We start from the raw sequence: 15,289 nt of genomic DNA on the forward strand, positions 1-15,289 counted from the left end.
TCTGCCTACCACAGGAGGGTATTTTATGTGTGGAGACTACACAGTACTTTCTACATCAAGTCTGAAGTACTCTAGGTACTCCACCATTTCCTGCAAAAAAAATAATAGTGTAGTGGATCAAACGGAAAGGGACAAAGATATTACGCAAGTAGAGAGAAACCAACACAATTCGGAAGAAATTCGGAGTGTATGTGAAGTGTGGATATTATAAGTGAAGAAAAGGAGACACATTCCATGTGTCCTGCCTGCTGACACAAGGACAAAAGGCTGGACACAAGGTGTGTGTGTCCTTGCGTGCGTATTTTCATGTATGTGTGTGCACTGTATGTGTATGCATGTGTTTGTGTATTTTTGTGTGTATGCATGTGTGTTTGTATATGTGTGTATTTGTGTGTGTGTGTGAGTGTGTGTTTACACACCCACAGCACCGTCAAGAATCACAGCGTGGCTGTATCTCAGAATGACCTCCAAGCCAGTCGGCAGCTGTGTGGACCTCACAGCCACGTAGGTACACCATCACGGTGGCTGGCACACACAAGGCGAGCCAAACCCCCTCCATTCTCAGCCCCCAAACCCTCCTAATGATTCAACGCTCTGTCTCTGTTGCATCACTTTCTATCACCACAGCAATACCACTCCTAGTAGTGTGACTCACATTCAGCTGTGGCCTCCTATCGGCCTCAGTCCAGTCCAGGTTTCAACATAATGGGGGGGGGGGGCGGACATTCTCTCAATGTGTCAAGTACTTTTTTGCAACAAAATAAGGGTGAGATTTACTCAGCATGTGAAGAAAATATGCAAATACGGTGAGTGTACAAAACATTAAGAACATCTTCCTAATATTGGGTTGCACCTAGCCTTTTGCACTCAGAACAGACTCAATTTGTCGGAGCATGGACTCTACAAGGTGTCGAAAACGGTCCATGTTGACTCCAATGCTTCCCACAGTTGTGTCAAGTTGGTTGGATGTCCAACTTGACGTAAAACTGTTGAGCGTGAAAAACCCAGCAGCATTGTCGTTCTTGACACACTCAAACCAGTGTATCTGGCACTTACTACCATACCCCATTCAAAGGCACTTAAATATTTTGTCTTGCCCATTCAACCTCTGAATGTCACACATACACAATACATGTCTCAATTGTCTCAAGATCTTTTTCTAACCTGTCTCCTCCCCTTCAGCTACACTGAATTAAGTTGATTTAACAGGTGACATTAATAAGGGATCACAGCTTTCAACTGGATTCACCTGGCCAGTCTATGGCATGGAAAGAGCAGGTGTTCCTAATGTTTTGTACACTCAGTGTAAATTGCACCTCTTATTTCTAGCGTGGAAAATGTCTGTATATCTGCTTGTCTGTCGGTCTGTTGGTCTGTCTGTCTGCTTGTCTATCTGTCTGTCTATCTGTCTGTCTGGAGGTCTGCCTCACTGTCTGGAGGTATACCTGGGGACCACAAGGTGGTAGACCTACATTGGAACCTGTTTTGGGAGGTGTGATGGGAACTGGAGCACTGGGATTTGGAATAGCTCCATGCTGAACTGATGATGTCCAAACCAGAGGTCCCCGTAAAAGACCAGTGAAACCCTACAGTATACGGCCAGCCCTAGCCAGTCAGTCAGCCAGCCAGGCCATGTGTGATCAGGGGCTAAATTGAAGGGGAACAGAGTGGAACAGATGGGAGCATACAGTGGGAATTGAAGCGATTCTCTGTTAAAAATGGTCATCGAAATTGCAACCCCTTTTGGGGACAGTTTTATAGCACTTTAAAAAATAATTCCCATTTGAACCTCTTTGTGCGTCTAGGTGTGTGTGCGCGTGCACACTCACACATGCGCGCCTGTGCAAGTTTGTGTGCGTTGTGCATGTGCGTGTGTGCGTGCGTGCGCGCGCAAGTGTGCACTCAGTGCCGTCAACTGTTCTTTTGTGAGCACTGAAGACCATCTCAGACTCACTATTTTTTAATTAACATATTCCCTTTATTTCAACTGTATACAAATCAAATTCCTGGCTCTTATTTGATTGTGTAAATAAATAAAAGATATCAGCCATGATAATTGGGATGTTTCAATTGAGCCTATATTTGACACACTGAACTTCATCTGACAGTTGTTCCATCTTTGATGTCTTGTTTAAATGTGATCTCCCTACTGATGCTCTGATAGTGTGTTAACTGGGACAGCTCAGCTCTAATTAGGACTCAGATAGATAATTCTACATTGGTGCTATAATTATCATTGGGAGACACAGCACTAGGGCTAGTGGAATGAGTGTGTGTGTCTGTGGGTGAGCGCGCGTGTGTCACACAGCAATCACAAATGCACACGATAGGCTACATTCCCAGATTGTTCTCTAAATATGGGACAATGGTTATTGATTTCTTATTTTCAATTGTTATTTTTTATCAGCACGCTATTATAAATGATACATAGATTAAAAGTATCTGCTTAGACAGATCCAATCTCATAGCCTACAATAGTCTACTGTAGCTTTTACTTGAACACAATCACGAGCTTCTGCTTATTTCCCAATACAATGCCGCCTCGATGTCTATTGGTATAACACGATAATAACCTTGCATAATTACCCCTTTACGCGGGACTTTGAATTTCTGGTCTTTGCAGCTAGACGCATGCGCAATGCAAGGCATACTGGTCAGTCTCCGAAGCAGCTGTTTTAGGGTTTGAAATTCCAACATGGCAGTGGCTGTGGTCAGTGTTGCCTGCGCTAACTTGGAATGGTTTTAAATCGCAGGCAGCCTCGCTTAACCCACCGCACACTCATTCATCAGCAAGCTCTACCGTGGATCGATGTTGCTCTAACCCCAGAGGTCGACCTGTCGCACATACAGGTAAGCCTTTCCAGAACTAGTTTCGAGATGTCCGCAATTAAAGTAGCCGATATTAGGCGAGTCTTGCCTTAGCAAGGCACCCAAGCGCTTTATACGTAAAGACACCACCACCCTCCGAGACGCAATGGATCATACGGGATTTAAGTATTCACAGTTAAAAACAAGTTTTAGTGGTTTTGCAAATCATGTATCAACGAGTTTGTTCGTTTTAGAATTGTAAAGTAGCGCATTTGCGTTTTGGATTAGTGGCACTTAAAACCGCATGGGTATGTTGTGTTCTTATTTAGGCGATCCAAGGGCTATTGCTCGGTTCGAATGACAGTGCACGGGGGGGTTCTTTGAATTGTTTCAAAGTAGCCAACTTTTATACATGCACACGGTGATTACAACAAGTATCCATCCCTATGTATCTTATCGTTCGCATGAGCGGATGCAATATCACAGTCCTTATGACACGCTATCTATTGTTAAAGCACGAGAGTAGCCTATGCTAGAGCTTGTGTATTTTTATTAGGCGAGAGCGAATTCACCACATGTAACTTTCTCGATAACATAATAACAGTAATCAATGCGCAAATGATCTGGTGTGAACCAAGTGGGTGCACCATCATATGATTCCCCCCCCCCCCCCCCCCCCTCTCTCTCTACAGCGCTATCCAACAGCGTTTTGCTGCCAGGGTCCACTTTCCCTGTAATAGTATGCATGTAGGCTAGATGAGTATTGAGTAGCCCTGACTAGAAGGACTCACGTTAAACTGAAATGTGAGAGTGGAGAGTATTGCTTCTTATGTAAAACAACATTTGGAATTCCTCCTCGTCCAAATTCCAATTCCAATGCTCTCCCCTCTTCTTCCCCGTTATTCGCAGCGAGACATGATCAGTAGCAGCAGCGTCTATGGTAGGTTCTTTTTTTCCCCAATCTTTCATTTGATGAACTGTTGTTGTTATTTATTAAATTGTGGTTGTTTTGACCGTGCTTGTTTTCAAGCATGCGTTTTGTGTCAGTTTCTTTAAAACAATGTCAGGAAATATTACTGATGTACGATGAGATATGTTGCATGCGTGTACATTGTTTTGTGAGAGTTTAGCAATGTAGGCCTACATGTTGATTTTTCCACGCTATTAGGTCTATCATCTTCAGGCTTGTGTCCAAGTTAAAACGATTCAAATATCAAAATGATTTTGCATCATACTCCATCTTGGCCGAATTGTTGCCACTCTCGGAAAACAAATGATTACTATATTATACCTAATGGAATATGCCTCGCATCAGATGGTCGCGGTGAATGCAAACGGACCCTTGACGTCTGTCTTCTGTGCTGGTTTTGAATGCACATCACTATGACGCCGATATGTTTTCTGAATTGCTGCACCCAGAACCCCTTTCACACGCTGTGCTTGGGCAATAGTAGGCTAACAGGAATGTCTCCCAGGTCCACTTGTTTTGTCGGCTATATTCAGAATATATTAGTCTGCTTAAATTATGACTAATATACCGGTACACGTGTTATACTAATCTTCTAACGTTGTTATTATGGATATACTACTAGTAAATGAGTATAATCAAATTATTAGGAGAATAGACTGTAAGGTTAGCTTTTGTTAGTCTCAGGTGTGGCAAACAATCTGTAATGTAAACACAATATATCAGTCATTTATCAGTAATTTGTTTTAATAGAATGTTTCTTGTACCAGAAACCTACCCTACAAATAATAAATATAGATAGTAATTTATTATTAACCTCATCAGAAATGACAAACAGCAGTTTTAAGCAGCTATTAATTAACACATTAAGAGGTCATATTTGTCACCATTAGGCCTTTATCAACATGGAACACTGAAATATATAGCCTAGTTAGGCTATTAGACACATATTTCAAATTGATAAAAGACTATTGAGATATTTTGCATCAAAAACCAAAATATCCCGAATGAGCATGACAATAATTCCACTTTGTCCTGAATATGTGATTGTAGAAGATTTTGGCCTATCCCATTTCCGGACTGGCTTTGTGACGTTGATCCGTATGCATCGTACAAACTGTAATGTGAGGTGTGCAATTCAAAAAGGGACAAGAATGAACTTTAAAAAAAAAGAGTGTTTGTTCTTTAGATAATGTAGTGGAACAGTCATCATCACAAGGTAGGCCAGACAGAATGTTATGCACCACGTCTAATGTGTATTTCTCTGTGTGTTCCGAGAAATAACAAATAGGACTTAGCCTACTTTCTTCAACATCAACATTTTGTTAATTTGTCATGTTAATTTGTCACTAAGTTTTCACTTGTTGTTTTATACCTTAGTATAGAGATGAATGTTAATATTAGCCTCTCTCTCGCTCTCTCTCTCTGAAACGCACCACAGCTCGTGGTCACATATGTCGATTGATTATCCATTTCCACCCCCGTACTTTACTAATTCATTCATTTCATGTAAATCCACTGTATATTTGCTGAATGATAGAATAGATTCGTTTTCATTAGATTAGCCCACATAATGCAGCTTGTTATAGTGTAGGCTAATACAGCCAAGAACTTCTCTGGAATGAAGATGAAGACTGTTTCAGATGGAGATATTTCCACTGCATTGTAAAAAAGTCCCCTTGCTATAGTGCTGTTGTTTGATTCATTCTCAAATGTATTTTGCTTGATTTATACAGTACATCTCTGTTTTCGATTCTATTACGCACATCATAGAGCCTGTTTGCAAATCCAAATATCTCAGTTTGGGCCCCTACAGATGAGTGATCTCTTGTCGTATAAGTCAAGGCAAAAGCCTGTGTGAACATTAAACACGATTTATTCCTTAAAAAAATTTTAAAAATCAGGACAACTATCTGTACTGATATTTACTGGATTTAATTTGGTTATTTCCTAAATAAGGAAGTTGACGTTCTACGTCATTTAGTGTAGGGATGGATAGCAGGTATGCACCGAGCAGTCTCTTAGTGGTGTTTCTACCCGGTGGTTCTCCTGATAAATTGATAGAGAGAGGGAAGTTGTGGAGGCTACAGGCACAGAGAGTGACTTATACCCCGTGTCATTTATACTGGCTGTTGCTGATGTAATGAGAGTTGTGTGTGTGGGACGGGGGGTGGGACGGGGGTGGGGGGGTGGAGTGTGTGTATGTGTGGGTGTGTTGGATGTATGTGTGTGCGCGTGTGCATTCACTCTCACATAGTATTATCATGTTGTACTAAAGATCTAAACACTAAAGATCACTATCCACTACACATCCCTACTATATTAGAAACTGAAACTGACAGCACCAATGATTCCCCTCATTATGTACACATTGTCTCATTTTATGTCTTTGTCAGAAGCGCCGTAATAGTTGCTCAAAGAGATAATGAAGGGGATAGTAGAGATATTAGAGAGGGTTAAAGAAAACGGTATTCACAAACAGAGACACTAATATATAACAGTGTCCTCGCGATTACTTTGTTTATCTAGCTAGTGATTTTCCCTCTGACTCAGAGTGAATACAGAGAGCGGTTTGGCGTTAAGGCTAGCTGGACTATTCCCCGTGGGACTAAAGACAGGAATTAGCCTGACAGTTTCTATCCGTCTGTAATGTTTACCATTAAAGAAGCCATCTCTCTTATTAACGTTCCAAAATGACACCCTTGCATATACTGAACCCTGGGGAATTACTGCTCAGGAAGATGTATGTAGATGGATTCCTTGTAATGTTAAAGAAAGAGACACTTGTCAGGCGCTCTCTCTCTCTCTCGCGCAAATATCAGTGGACTTTTCTCGTCTGCCGCTCCTGACAAAGGCCGGCTTCAAATGAGATCTAGGTAGGGTTGTCATCTTTTAGCAAATATGTTAAGTGTTGTCTTTTGTGCTCTCCCCGTTTCAGCGAGCGAGGAATGACCCCAAGGGAGCCTGGCTCATGCAAATCCCCCTCCCCCCTCTCTCTCACTCTCTCCAAAAACTAGTCCCTGGACTTGTGGCAGCTGGCTATGTTGTCTTTGTGCGTGTCTCTCTGTGTGTGCTGACAACCCTCTCAGTGATCTAAGTTAGAGAGGCACACAGCGCTGGAAACGGGAGGCAGCTGTCTGTTGCTATACTGTCTGTGAGACGAAGAAGCATTCGTTCTGCTGCTGCAAAGATGAACGGCCGCCAATCCGTAAATCCTTGACATCCAGCCTGCCCCTCCTCGCTCTCCTCCTGCGCCCCCTCCTCGTCTTCCTCCTCCTTCATTTCTTTGGATCCGTCTGTCAGCACTGGATGTCTGTTTAGATGTTTTTTTGTGTTTGGTGTTCCTCTGACTGACAGTGTATGGGCAAAGGCATTCTTTTGGAAAGTATGATAGTCCCAGAGACAAACGCCTAAATCCTTCCTCTAGCCATTTGAACAGTGATCTGTTTGTTCTTCCCCTCTGTCATCAGACTGTTATCATTCTGAGTGCTGACAGCCCTGTGTCTTGTGGGGGTTTAGGAGAGAAATAGGCCTCCTGATGTACAGTATCTGGTTTAGTACAGTAATACTTGTTACTGAATCTGGTCTAGGAGCATATATACAATACATTGCCCTCAGAAAGTATTCACACCCCTTTACCTTTTCTACATTTTGTTGTGTTACAGCCTGAATTTAAAATGAATTCAATTTAGATTTGTTGTCACTGGCCCACACACAATACCCCATTATGTCAAAGTGGAATTATTTAAAAAAAACATTTTTACAAATTAATTAAAAAAAATGGAAAGCTATAATGCCTTGAGTCAATAAGTATTCAACCCCTTTTCTATGGCAAGTCTAAATAAGTAAATAAGGAGTAAAAAAAATAAGGAGTAGAAATGTGCTTCAGAAGTCACATAATAAAACAAGCACACATTTGATACACACCTTGGATGGTGTATCAATATACCCAGTCACTACAAAGGTACAGGTGTCCTTCCTAACTCAGTTGCTGGAGAGGAAGGAAACTGCTCAGGAATTTCACCATGAGGCCAATGGTGACTTTAAAAAAGTTACAGAGTTTAATATCTGTTATAGGAGAAAACTGAGGATGGATCAACAACATTGTATTTAACCTAACTGACAGAGGGAAAAGAAGGAAGCATGTACAGAATAATTATATTCCAAAACATGCATTCTGTTTGCAATAAGGCACTAAAGTAATGCTGTGTTAATACAACACATTACTGAGTACCACTCTCCATATTTTCAAGCAGAGTGGTGACTATATCATGTTATGGGTATGCTTGTAATCATTAAGGACTGGGGAGTTTTTCAGGATAAAAAATAAATAGAATTGAGCTAAGCACAGGCAAAATCCTAGATGAAAACCTGATTCAGTCTGCTTTCCACCAGACATTGAGAGATGAATTCACCTTTCAGAAGGACAATAACCTAAAACACAAGGCCAAATCTACACTGGAGTTGCTTACCAAGATAACAGTGGATGTTCCTGAGTGTCCAAGTTACAGTTTTGACTTAAATCTACTTGAAAATGTATTGCAAGAGCTACAAATTATTGTCTAGCAATGACCAACAACCAATTTGACAGAGCTTAATTAATTTTTAAAAGAATAATGGGCAAATGTTGCACAATCCAGGCGTGCAAAGCTCTTAGAGACGAAACCAGAAAGAGTCACAGCTGTAATCTTTGCAGGTGCTTCTGCAAAGTATAGACTCAGGGGTGTGAATACTTATGTAAATCAGACATGAATGTATTTCATTTTCAATACATTTGCAAAAAATGTCTAAAAACCTGTTTTCACTTTGTCATTATGGGGTATTGTGTATAAATGAAAATAAATAAATGCATTACATTTTGAATTCAAGCTGTTACGCAACGGTATGTGGAAGAGTGTAAGTCAAGAGGTGTGAATACTTTCTGAAGGCACAGTACTTTAGGTATCACCATATACCCAGTAATAAGGGGAGGGATATTTTTTTTGCATGTGTGGATGTTTTCATTATGGTGACGATAATCTGCACTTTGTATTCATTAGCCTATTTAGTATTTTGAGTATGCTATTTTAAGTGGGCCCCATTATTATAAAATCTATTGTTATAATTTTTTTAAATGTAAAATACTTTCCCCACCATTCAACATTACAAGTTGGTTTCAGGGAGGTTTGTTTCTGACGTTGTTGTAATTGGAGCAGAAAGACAAGTTTGAGAGCTCAGGTGTGTGTTGAGATTTGTGGTAGTAAATTAATAGACAAGTAAAGGGATCAGTATGGGGCCTGGAAGGAGAAGCAGTGACAGACAACAGTCCACTAGTGACCATCCACCGTTTAAAACACTTTTACCCATCATGCAATTATACTCATCTGTCTCAGGAACATCGCACTGTTTCCTCATCCAGAGTTCAGCTAAATTCACCTTGGTGTGAATACAGCAATTAAAAGAATATCTTCCCTGTGCATGGCAAGTGCTCAAAGTGTTTGAAGTTCCCCTGTTTTTTATGTCATGCGCCATTTTCATAGGTTTAATCAAATCGAAGCTATGGATTTTTTTCCCTCCTTTTTTCACTGCCCATCCAGAATTTTAATCAGTCATTTCTCACCCCGCGTGGCTTCTCTCCTGCTCAATCTCTCCATACTACCCATGGCTAAGATTCTCCTAGATATTAACACATTCTACCTAGATGATGGGAAAAGTTAAATATGCTAAAGACTTATTAAAGCTAACGTCCTGCTACCGGATATTCGGCTTCGTAAGATCCACTATAGACCACGGCTTATCCTGTACATTGTATTTTCAAATGAGACCTTTGATGGTTCTAATTAAGTTATTGATATGGACATCTGAGTTAAACGGTGCATTGATATGCGAATTGCCTGATGAGGGAACCAGTTATTAAACGATGACTGCTTTTTTCAGGGCTGCTGGGAGGAGAGAAAAAGACAGCAGCAGAGAGAGAGAGAGAATTGAGTCATCTCTCATCTGCCTGTGATCTGATCCTATATCTTACTCTGTGCGTCTCGGCTGGTGTACAGCTTGATTAGGCAGACGATCATTGGAGAATCGCACAATCTCTCTCTCTCTTTCTCTTGTCAGCCGCGGTCAAGTAAGTCCCTGCCTGGCATATTCATTCACCCAGCCCCTCTCTCCGCAGAGTTGTGTGTGTGTGTGTGTGTGTCTGACAGCTTGGCAGGCTGCCAGGGGGTGGCACAAAGGACCTTGAGTGGCTGGGCTGGGTGTGTTATGTGTGTGTGTGCGGCACGGCCAGCACGGCAGCCTGTGGCCTGTCTCCGGGAGGGAGGGGAGAGAAACAGACAGCGAGGACGGAGGAGAGTAGTGTTTTGTAAAGTGCCGCGTCCAGCAGAAGCGTGTGCATAATCAGGTTGATCTGCGGGGGACCTGTGGAGAAGGGTGTGTGTCTGTGTGTGGCAATGTGTATGCAAGCATGTTTTTGTCTTGTGTGTTAGAGTCTCTATCAGTTTTTGTGTGTTTGTGTCGGGTGCGGGTTTGGCTGTGTTTGAGAATGTAGACTCTGCTAAGGATGGTACTGTATGCACTGGGTAATGAGATGCAGCTCTGAGCTCCTCAACCTGGTTTCATACATTATCCATATAGGCAGATACACGCGTGGTATTGACTTTAGAGTGGGTGTGCATCAGTCGTGGGAGTTGTTTTGGGTCAAAGAGGAAGATTTGTTTTTCAAACCCAACCGATGCAATTGCTTCCATTATTTTCAGAAGGTTTTGTTTGACATGTAGAAAATATATCCTCTTATACTTGTAACTCACCACTCGCTTGTTTTAGTCTTATTAGATAGAAAACATGCAAAAATCAGTGTGTGTGTGTGTGTGTTCTTCTTGTATGTGTTTCTGTTCTTAGAGTGTGTATGGCAAAAGAACCTCATCACATTTAGACAGAGTGTTGAATTGAGAGACTTGGCCAACTTCCACCCTCCACCCGGTCCACACATTAATCCTGTTCTCCACACTCCTCCGGGCCAATGAGAACCCTGGGGGGTCTCAATGACATGATTACTAATGTGTGCTTTGGAATAAAGACTGCCGTTGTGTCCTGCAAAGCTCATAAACCACTGTGTGATTTGTCCATTGTTGTCAAATCACTTTGCTTTCGCCAAGAACGAGGCATTTCACTGAGGGCTTAATGCTTTTGAAACCGTCAGCGACGTATTCGAGTTCCTCTTTTGTTACTTTGGCCGGGAAACTGCCAAGAGCGCTGCGCTGAATATTGTTGTCAGGATAGAAAAGGGGGGGTTTTGCCAGAAGAGTCCATTGAGCAGACTGAATGGACCATTCATATTTAAGAAGAATTACCGAGGCGCCATATTGTTGGCGCAACAAGGCTAAACGCTCTCCAACAAGGGAGAGATTGTGCGTATTTTGACGAGTTGTGAAAGTGTAGAAAGCATGGGTCCTTAAAATTTTTTCAAAAAGGACTGCGGTGGGCCGTATGAATGGAATTAAATCATTGTTGCAATATTTTGAAAAGTGGTGTGAGTATTTTGAAAGTGGTAGTAGATAGGGCTGGTAATTGGCAGGTGTCGATGCAATATGTATTGTGATTCTCACGATTCTATATGTATTGCGATTCGAAGATGGAGAACAAGCTATGAAGGGAAAATACTGGAGTTTTAGTGCAGGTACAGCCAACTAGCGCAAAAATAATATTGTAGTTTTGTCAAAACGGTACGATGCGAAATATCTTCAAAAATAATATCCCGATATGTAACTGTATCGATTCCGGTAGCTGTAGATTTATCTCAGGGTCGAACACATTTGTCATTTTAGAGACGGCTAGAGGTGATAGTTTTATGGTTGTACTTCAAAGCACCATATTAAATTCACAATGTATTGTTAAGAAAGCAAAAGGTTCACTTACTGTTCTCCAGAATGGGTTTTTATTGAAGCTCGTGATACTGCAACATTTCAACTGACCCATATTTGTCCCGTGCCAGTGTCAGTTATCCCTCTCTTTCCATGAATTTTGCAATGTAACCCAGTTATTTGCTACAGACACCTTTCCCCCAGCATTCTCCACTAATAATTCTAATAGCAGAATATTCTTAACAACAGAAACAACTTTTAGAATGTACTACCCAGCCCAACACATTTTGATTCCAAGAACGTTGTAGGAAAACCAAAAGAGAACCTTTCGGGAATGTTACGGGAATGTTCTGTGCTAGCTGGGCACAGTACCACACCCTTTAATTTGTTCTGTAAGCACTAGAATCTCTGCTCCCTTGGAAGGCAGTCCAGTCCTGTTTACAGTACGGTATTAGCTCGCTAGGCTATCCCTTAGCATAGTGTCATCTAGTCTAGGGCCTTTATGTCACCCTGGCCATGCATTCACCCGGGTATTAATCACCACTGTGGATCTGCGTATTAGAGGATTATCAAATTTATTGTTTGGCTGTCTGGGACTGTAATGGGTGTTTAATTACTCAATAAAAGCGCTTTTATGGATTCCAGTCCTCCCGTGTATCGAGCAAATGGTATTGATCTGGCTCTCCGCTGCAACACGATCGCCTGTGAAGGAGAATTAGAGATGCCCGCCTGCCTGCCAATGGGCCTGCTCGTTCATTAGTAGCACATTACATACCGGGTTGGTTCAGACATAAGATTGGTAAGATCAGGGTCTAGACAAGACAAACAGTTAGCTTCTGTACCTTAAACGTGTAGATTTCCTGATATTACACGTTTTCCGGAAGTTAGTCTGATTTCAATAGTATCATTATGAATATGGTTATGTGGTGTTCTGTTAGCACAATTAAGACTCTCTCCTATGACTTGCTATAGTCTAGCTGAGATAGAGTTAAGCTCTGAGATGTCTACCTGCTAAACAGCTTGTTTCTGTAATCTGTGTGCCCATTGTGGTCCCCCAGGCACAATGCTCATAATGCCGTATTTCTCCCAGCCCTCCCCCGAACGATTACAGGGGTGTGAAATCATCCTAACACGAGGGAAAATGTATTTCTATTAGCAGATAATAGTAGTTGAGTGCTATCTTTAAGTAGGTCTTTCATTGTGTGTTCGCGCATGCGTGGAACGACAGTACCAAATATCTGATTTGGCAATCTCTTGGTTTTTAGGCCACACCTGAATAACGTGATAAAGACTACATCTAATCCTTAATACTGTAAGTTTATAGGTCACCTAAGGCAAATCAATCATAGTCTCTCTCATATCTTCAAGCATTTGAAATGAATGTTTCCCCACTTAACAGTGAGACAGAGGAGTCAGTGTGGAGATGTTAGTGAAAAAAAAGAGAGGGCCGCGTAGCGTGGGGTAGACGGACCTCGACAGACCATAATAGCAGCACTGTCCAATATGGACCACAGTGCCTTCGTAGATAAAGGGATTTTCATGGCGATTCACTTGAACACAGACATGAGTGAAATGTGCTCGGACTGTGGATAATATGAAGTTATTCTCACCTCTCGCAACTATAGTTGAATCCTTTGTACTGTGCCGGTGGTCAGGGAGAGATATTGTACGGTTGTATTTAATAGATATTAGATTTAGAGCTTAGTGTCCATGTGCGGCCACATCAATCATCAACCACACTCTATCACTTGTAAATAACCTGAGATGATCATTACTTCAGTCCTGGGGTCATGGTTTTCCACCATTTTCACATTGAGGACCACAACATATCTTTCAGACTGTCAAATATCCCTAGCTTCCATTAAACATCATATAGATTACTTTATGGTTAGCAGCCAAATTATTATTTTGATGAAAAGAAAAACGAGGTTAATTTGACATAGAATGGGCTATCTACATACTTATGTGCACTTGCATTCGTCTATGTCTGATTAATGTACATGAGCAATCTGTAAACATAAAGATATGCATATTCCCTCCCCTTTTACCCTCATGTACCCCCCCAGTACCATCTCTGTGGTCAGAGTGAGTGTTGGAGAAGACTATTCATTCCGTGCTGAACCGGTGAACTAAGTAATCTGAATGTGCAAGAGGGACAGGCCTATTGGTTTACAAATCAATTGGCTGCATGTCCATGCCATTAGGTTGACATGTTACGGACGCAGTAAGAAGTGGTCGTAGAGGCAGGCTGTGGTTTGTTCCCCTGCTCCCCTGGACCTAGTCCAGCTACTAGACTCGCTTATCTCTGTTTCCATTCATTCTCTCTGTCTTTTCTTCGCTTCACCACTGTTTGGCTATATTCAGTGGATGAGTGCTTCAGGGGATATTGCTTACGGGAAAGTGTTTGTGTGTGTGTGTGTGTGTGTGTGTGTGTGCAGAGGAGATATTTTGGCCAATGAACCCTTGTTTAGCTCCATCCTCCAGCTCTGCTTTCTTGGAGTGAGTAAGTGCTCCCCAGGGAGAGAGGGCTGTAGTTTACCCAGGCTTAATGCACACATGCACACACACACACACACACACACACACACACACACACAGCATACACAGGCTGGCTCAGTGCTGTGTGGTGCTGTGGGATAGAAAACAAAAGTAATCTTAAGAGATTCCCATGTTGGACACTGCCTCATAGCCTCATTTCTCTTGGCTGAAGTCAATTTAGGAATGTGTTTGAATAGCTCATTTAATACACAGTTCAAAATTGCCCCCACCTCTATAAAAAATCAAATCAAATTTTATTGGTCACATACACATGGTTAGCAGATGTTAATGCGAGTGTAGCGAAATGCTTGTGCTTCTAGTTCCAACAGTGCAGTAATATCTAACAAGTAATCTAACAATTCCCAACAACTACCTAATACACACAAATCTAACAAGTAATCTAACAATTCCCCAACAACTACCAAATACACACAAATCTAAAGGGGTAAATGAGAATATGTACGTACGTATAAGTATATGGATGAGTGATGGCCGAGTGGCATAGGCAAGGTGCAATAGATGGTATATAATACAGTATATACATGTGATATGAGTAATGTAAGGTATGTAAACATTATTAAAGCGCCATTATTTAAAGTGACTAGTGATCCATTTATTAAAGTGTCCAGTGATTGGCTCTCAATACAGTATATACATGTGATATGAGTAATGTAATATATTTAAACATTATTAAAGTGGAATTATTTAGAGTGGCATTGTTTAAGGTGACTAGTGATCTATTTATTAAAGTGTCGAGTGATCGGGTCTCAATGTAGGCAACAGCCTCTCTGAGTTAGTGATTGCTGTTTAGCAGTCGGATGGCCTTGAGATAGAAGCTGTTTCTCAATCTCTCGGTCCCAGCTTTGATGCACCTGTACTGACCTCGCCTTCTGGATGATAGCGGTGTGAACAGGCAGTGGCTCGGGTGGTTGTTGTCCTATAATAAGGCCCATTGCAAAATGTTATATGCAATTCACTACAGGTGTAGATCTAGTCTAGCTGGGCTAGGATGTTGTAATTCACTGCAGGTTGTCATGTACACATTTTCCCAGGGTGGAATAGTTCTCAATCGTTCTAATTGTGGAGTCATATTGTAAAAAAATTCACAGCGTGGAAATGTTCCCAGTCAATAATTGCA

At 41.5% G+C, this 15,289-nt stretch overlaps 1 protein-coding gene across 2 annotated transcripts in view; it reads left to right on the forward strand.

Moving 5' to 3' along the window:
- The first annotated feature begins 2,621 nt into the window (after positions 1-2,621).
- LOC110528802 (fidgetin-like) overlaps positions 2,622-15,289 on the forward strand; it is a 33,914-nt gene continuing 21,246 nt past the window's right edge. Inside the window, exons 1-2 of one of the 2 annotated variants that reach the window (XM_090242292.1) lie at positions 2,622-2,850; positions 3,718-3,748. In XM_090242292.1, coding sequence (XP_090098418.1) covers positions 2,737-2,850; positions 3,718-3,748 — 145 coding nt within the window. In that variant the 5' untranslated portion in view covers positions 2,622-2,736. The remainder of the gene's footprint in view (positions 2,851-3,717; positions 3,749-15,289) is intronic. The other variant, XM_090242294.1, reaches the window with a different exon arrangement.

Source organism: Oncorhynchus mykiss, chromosome 7, assembly GCF_057628025.1.
Source record: "Oncorhynchus mykiss isolate SJ-2025 chromosome 7, ASM5762802v1, whole genome shotgun sequence".
In the NCBI taxonomy this organism is placed as follows: domain Eukaryota; kingdom Metazoa; phylum Chordata; class Actinopteri; order Salmoniformes; family Salmonidae; genus Oncorhynchus; species Oncorhynchus mykiss.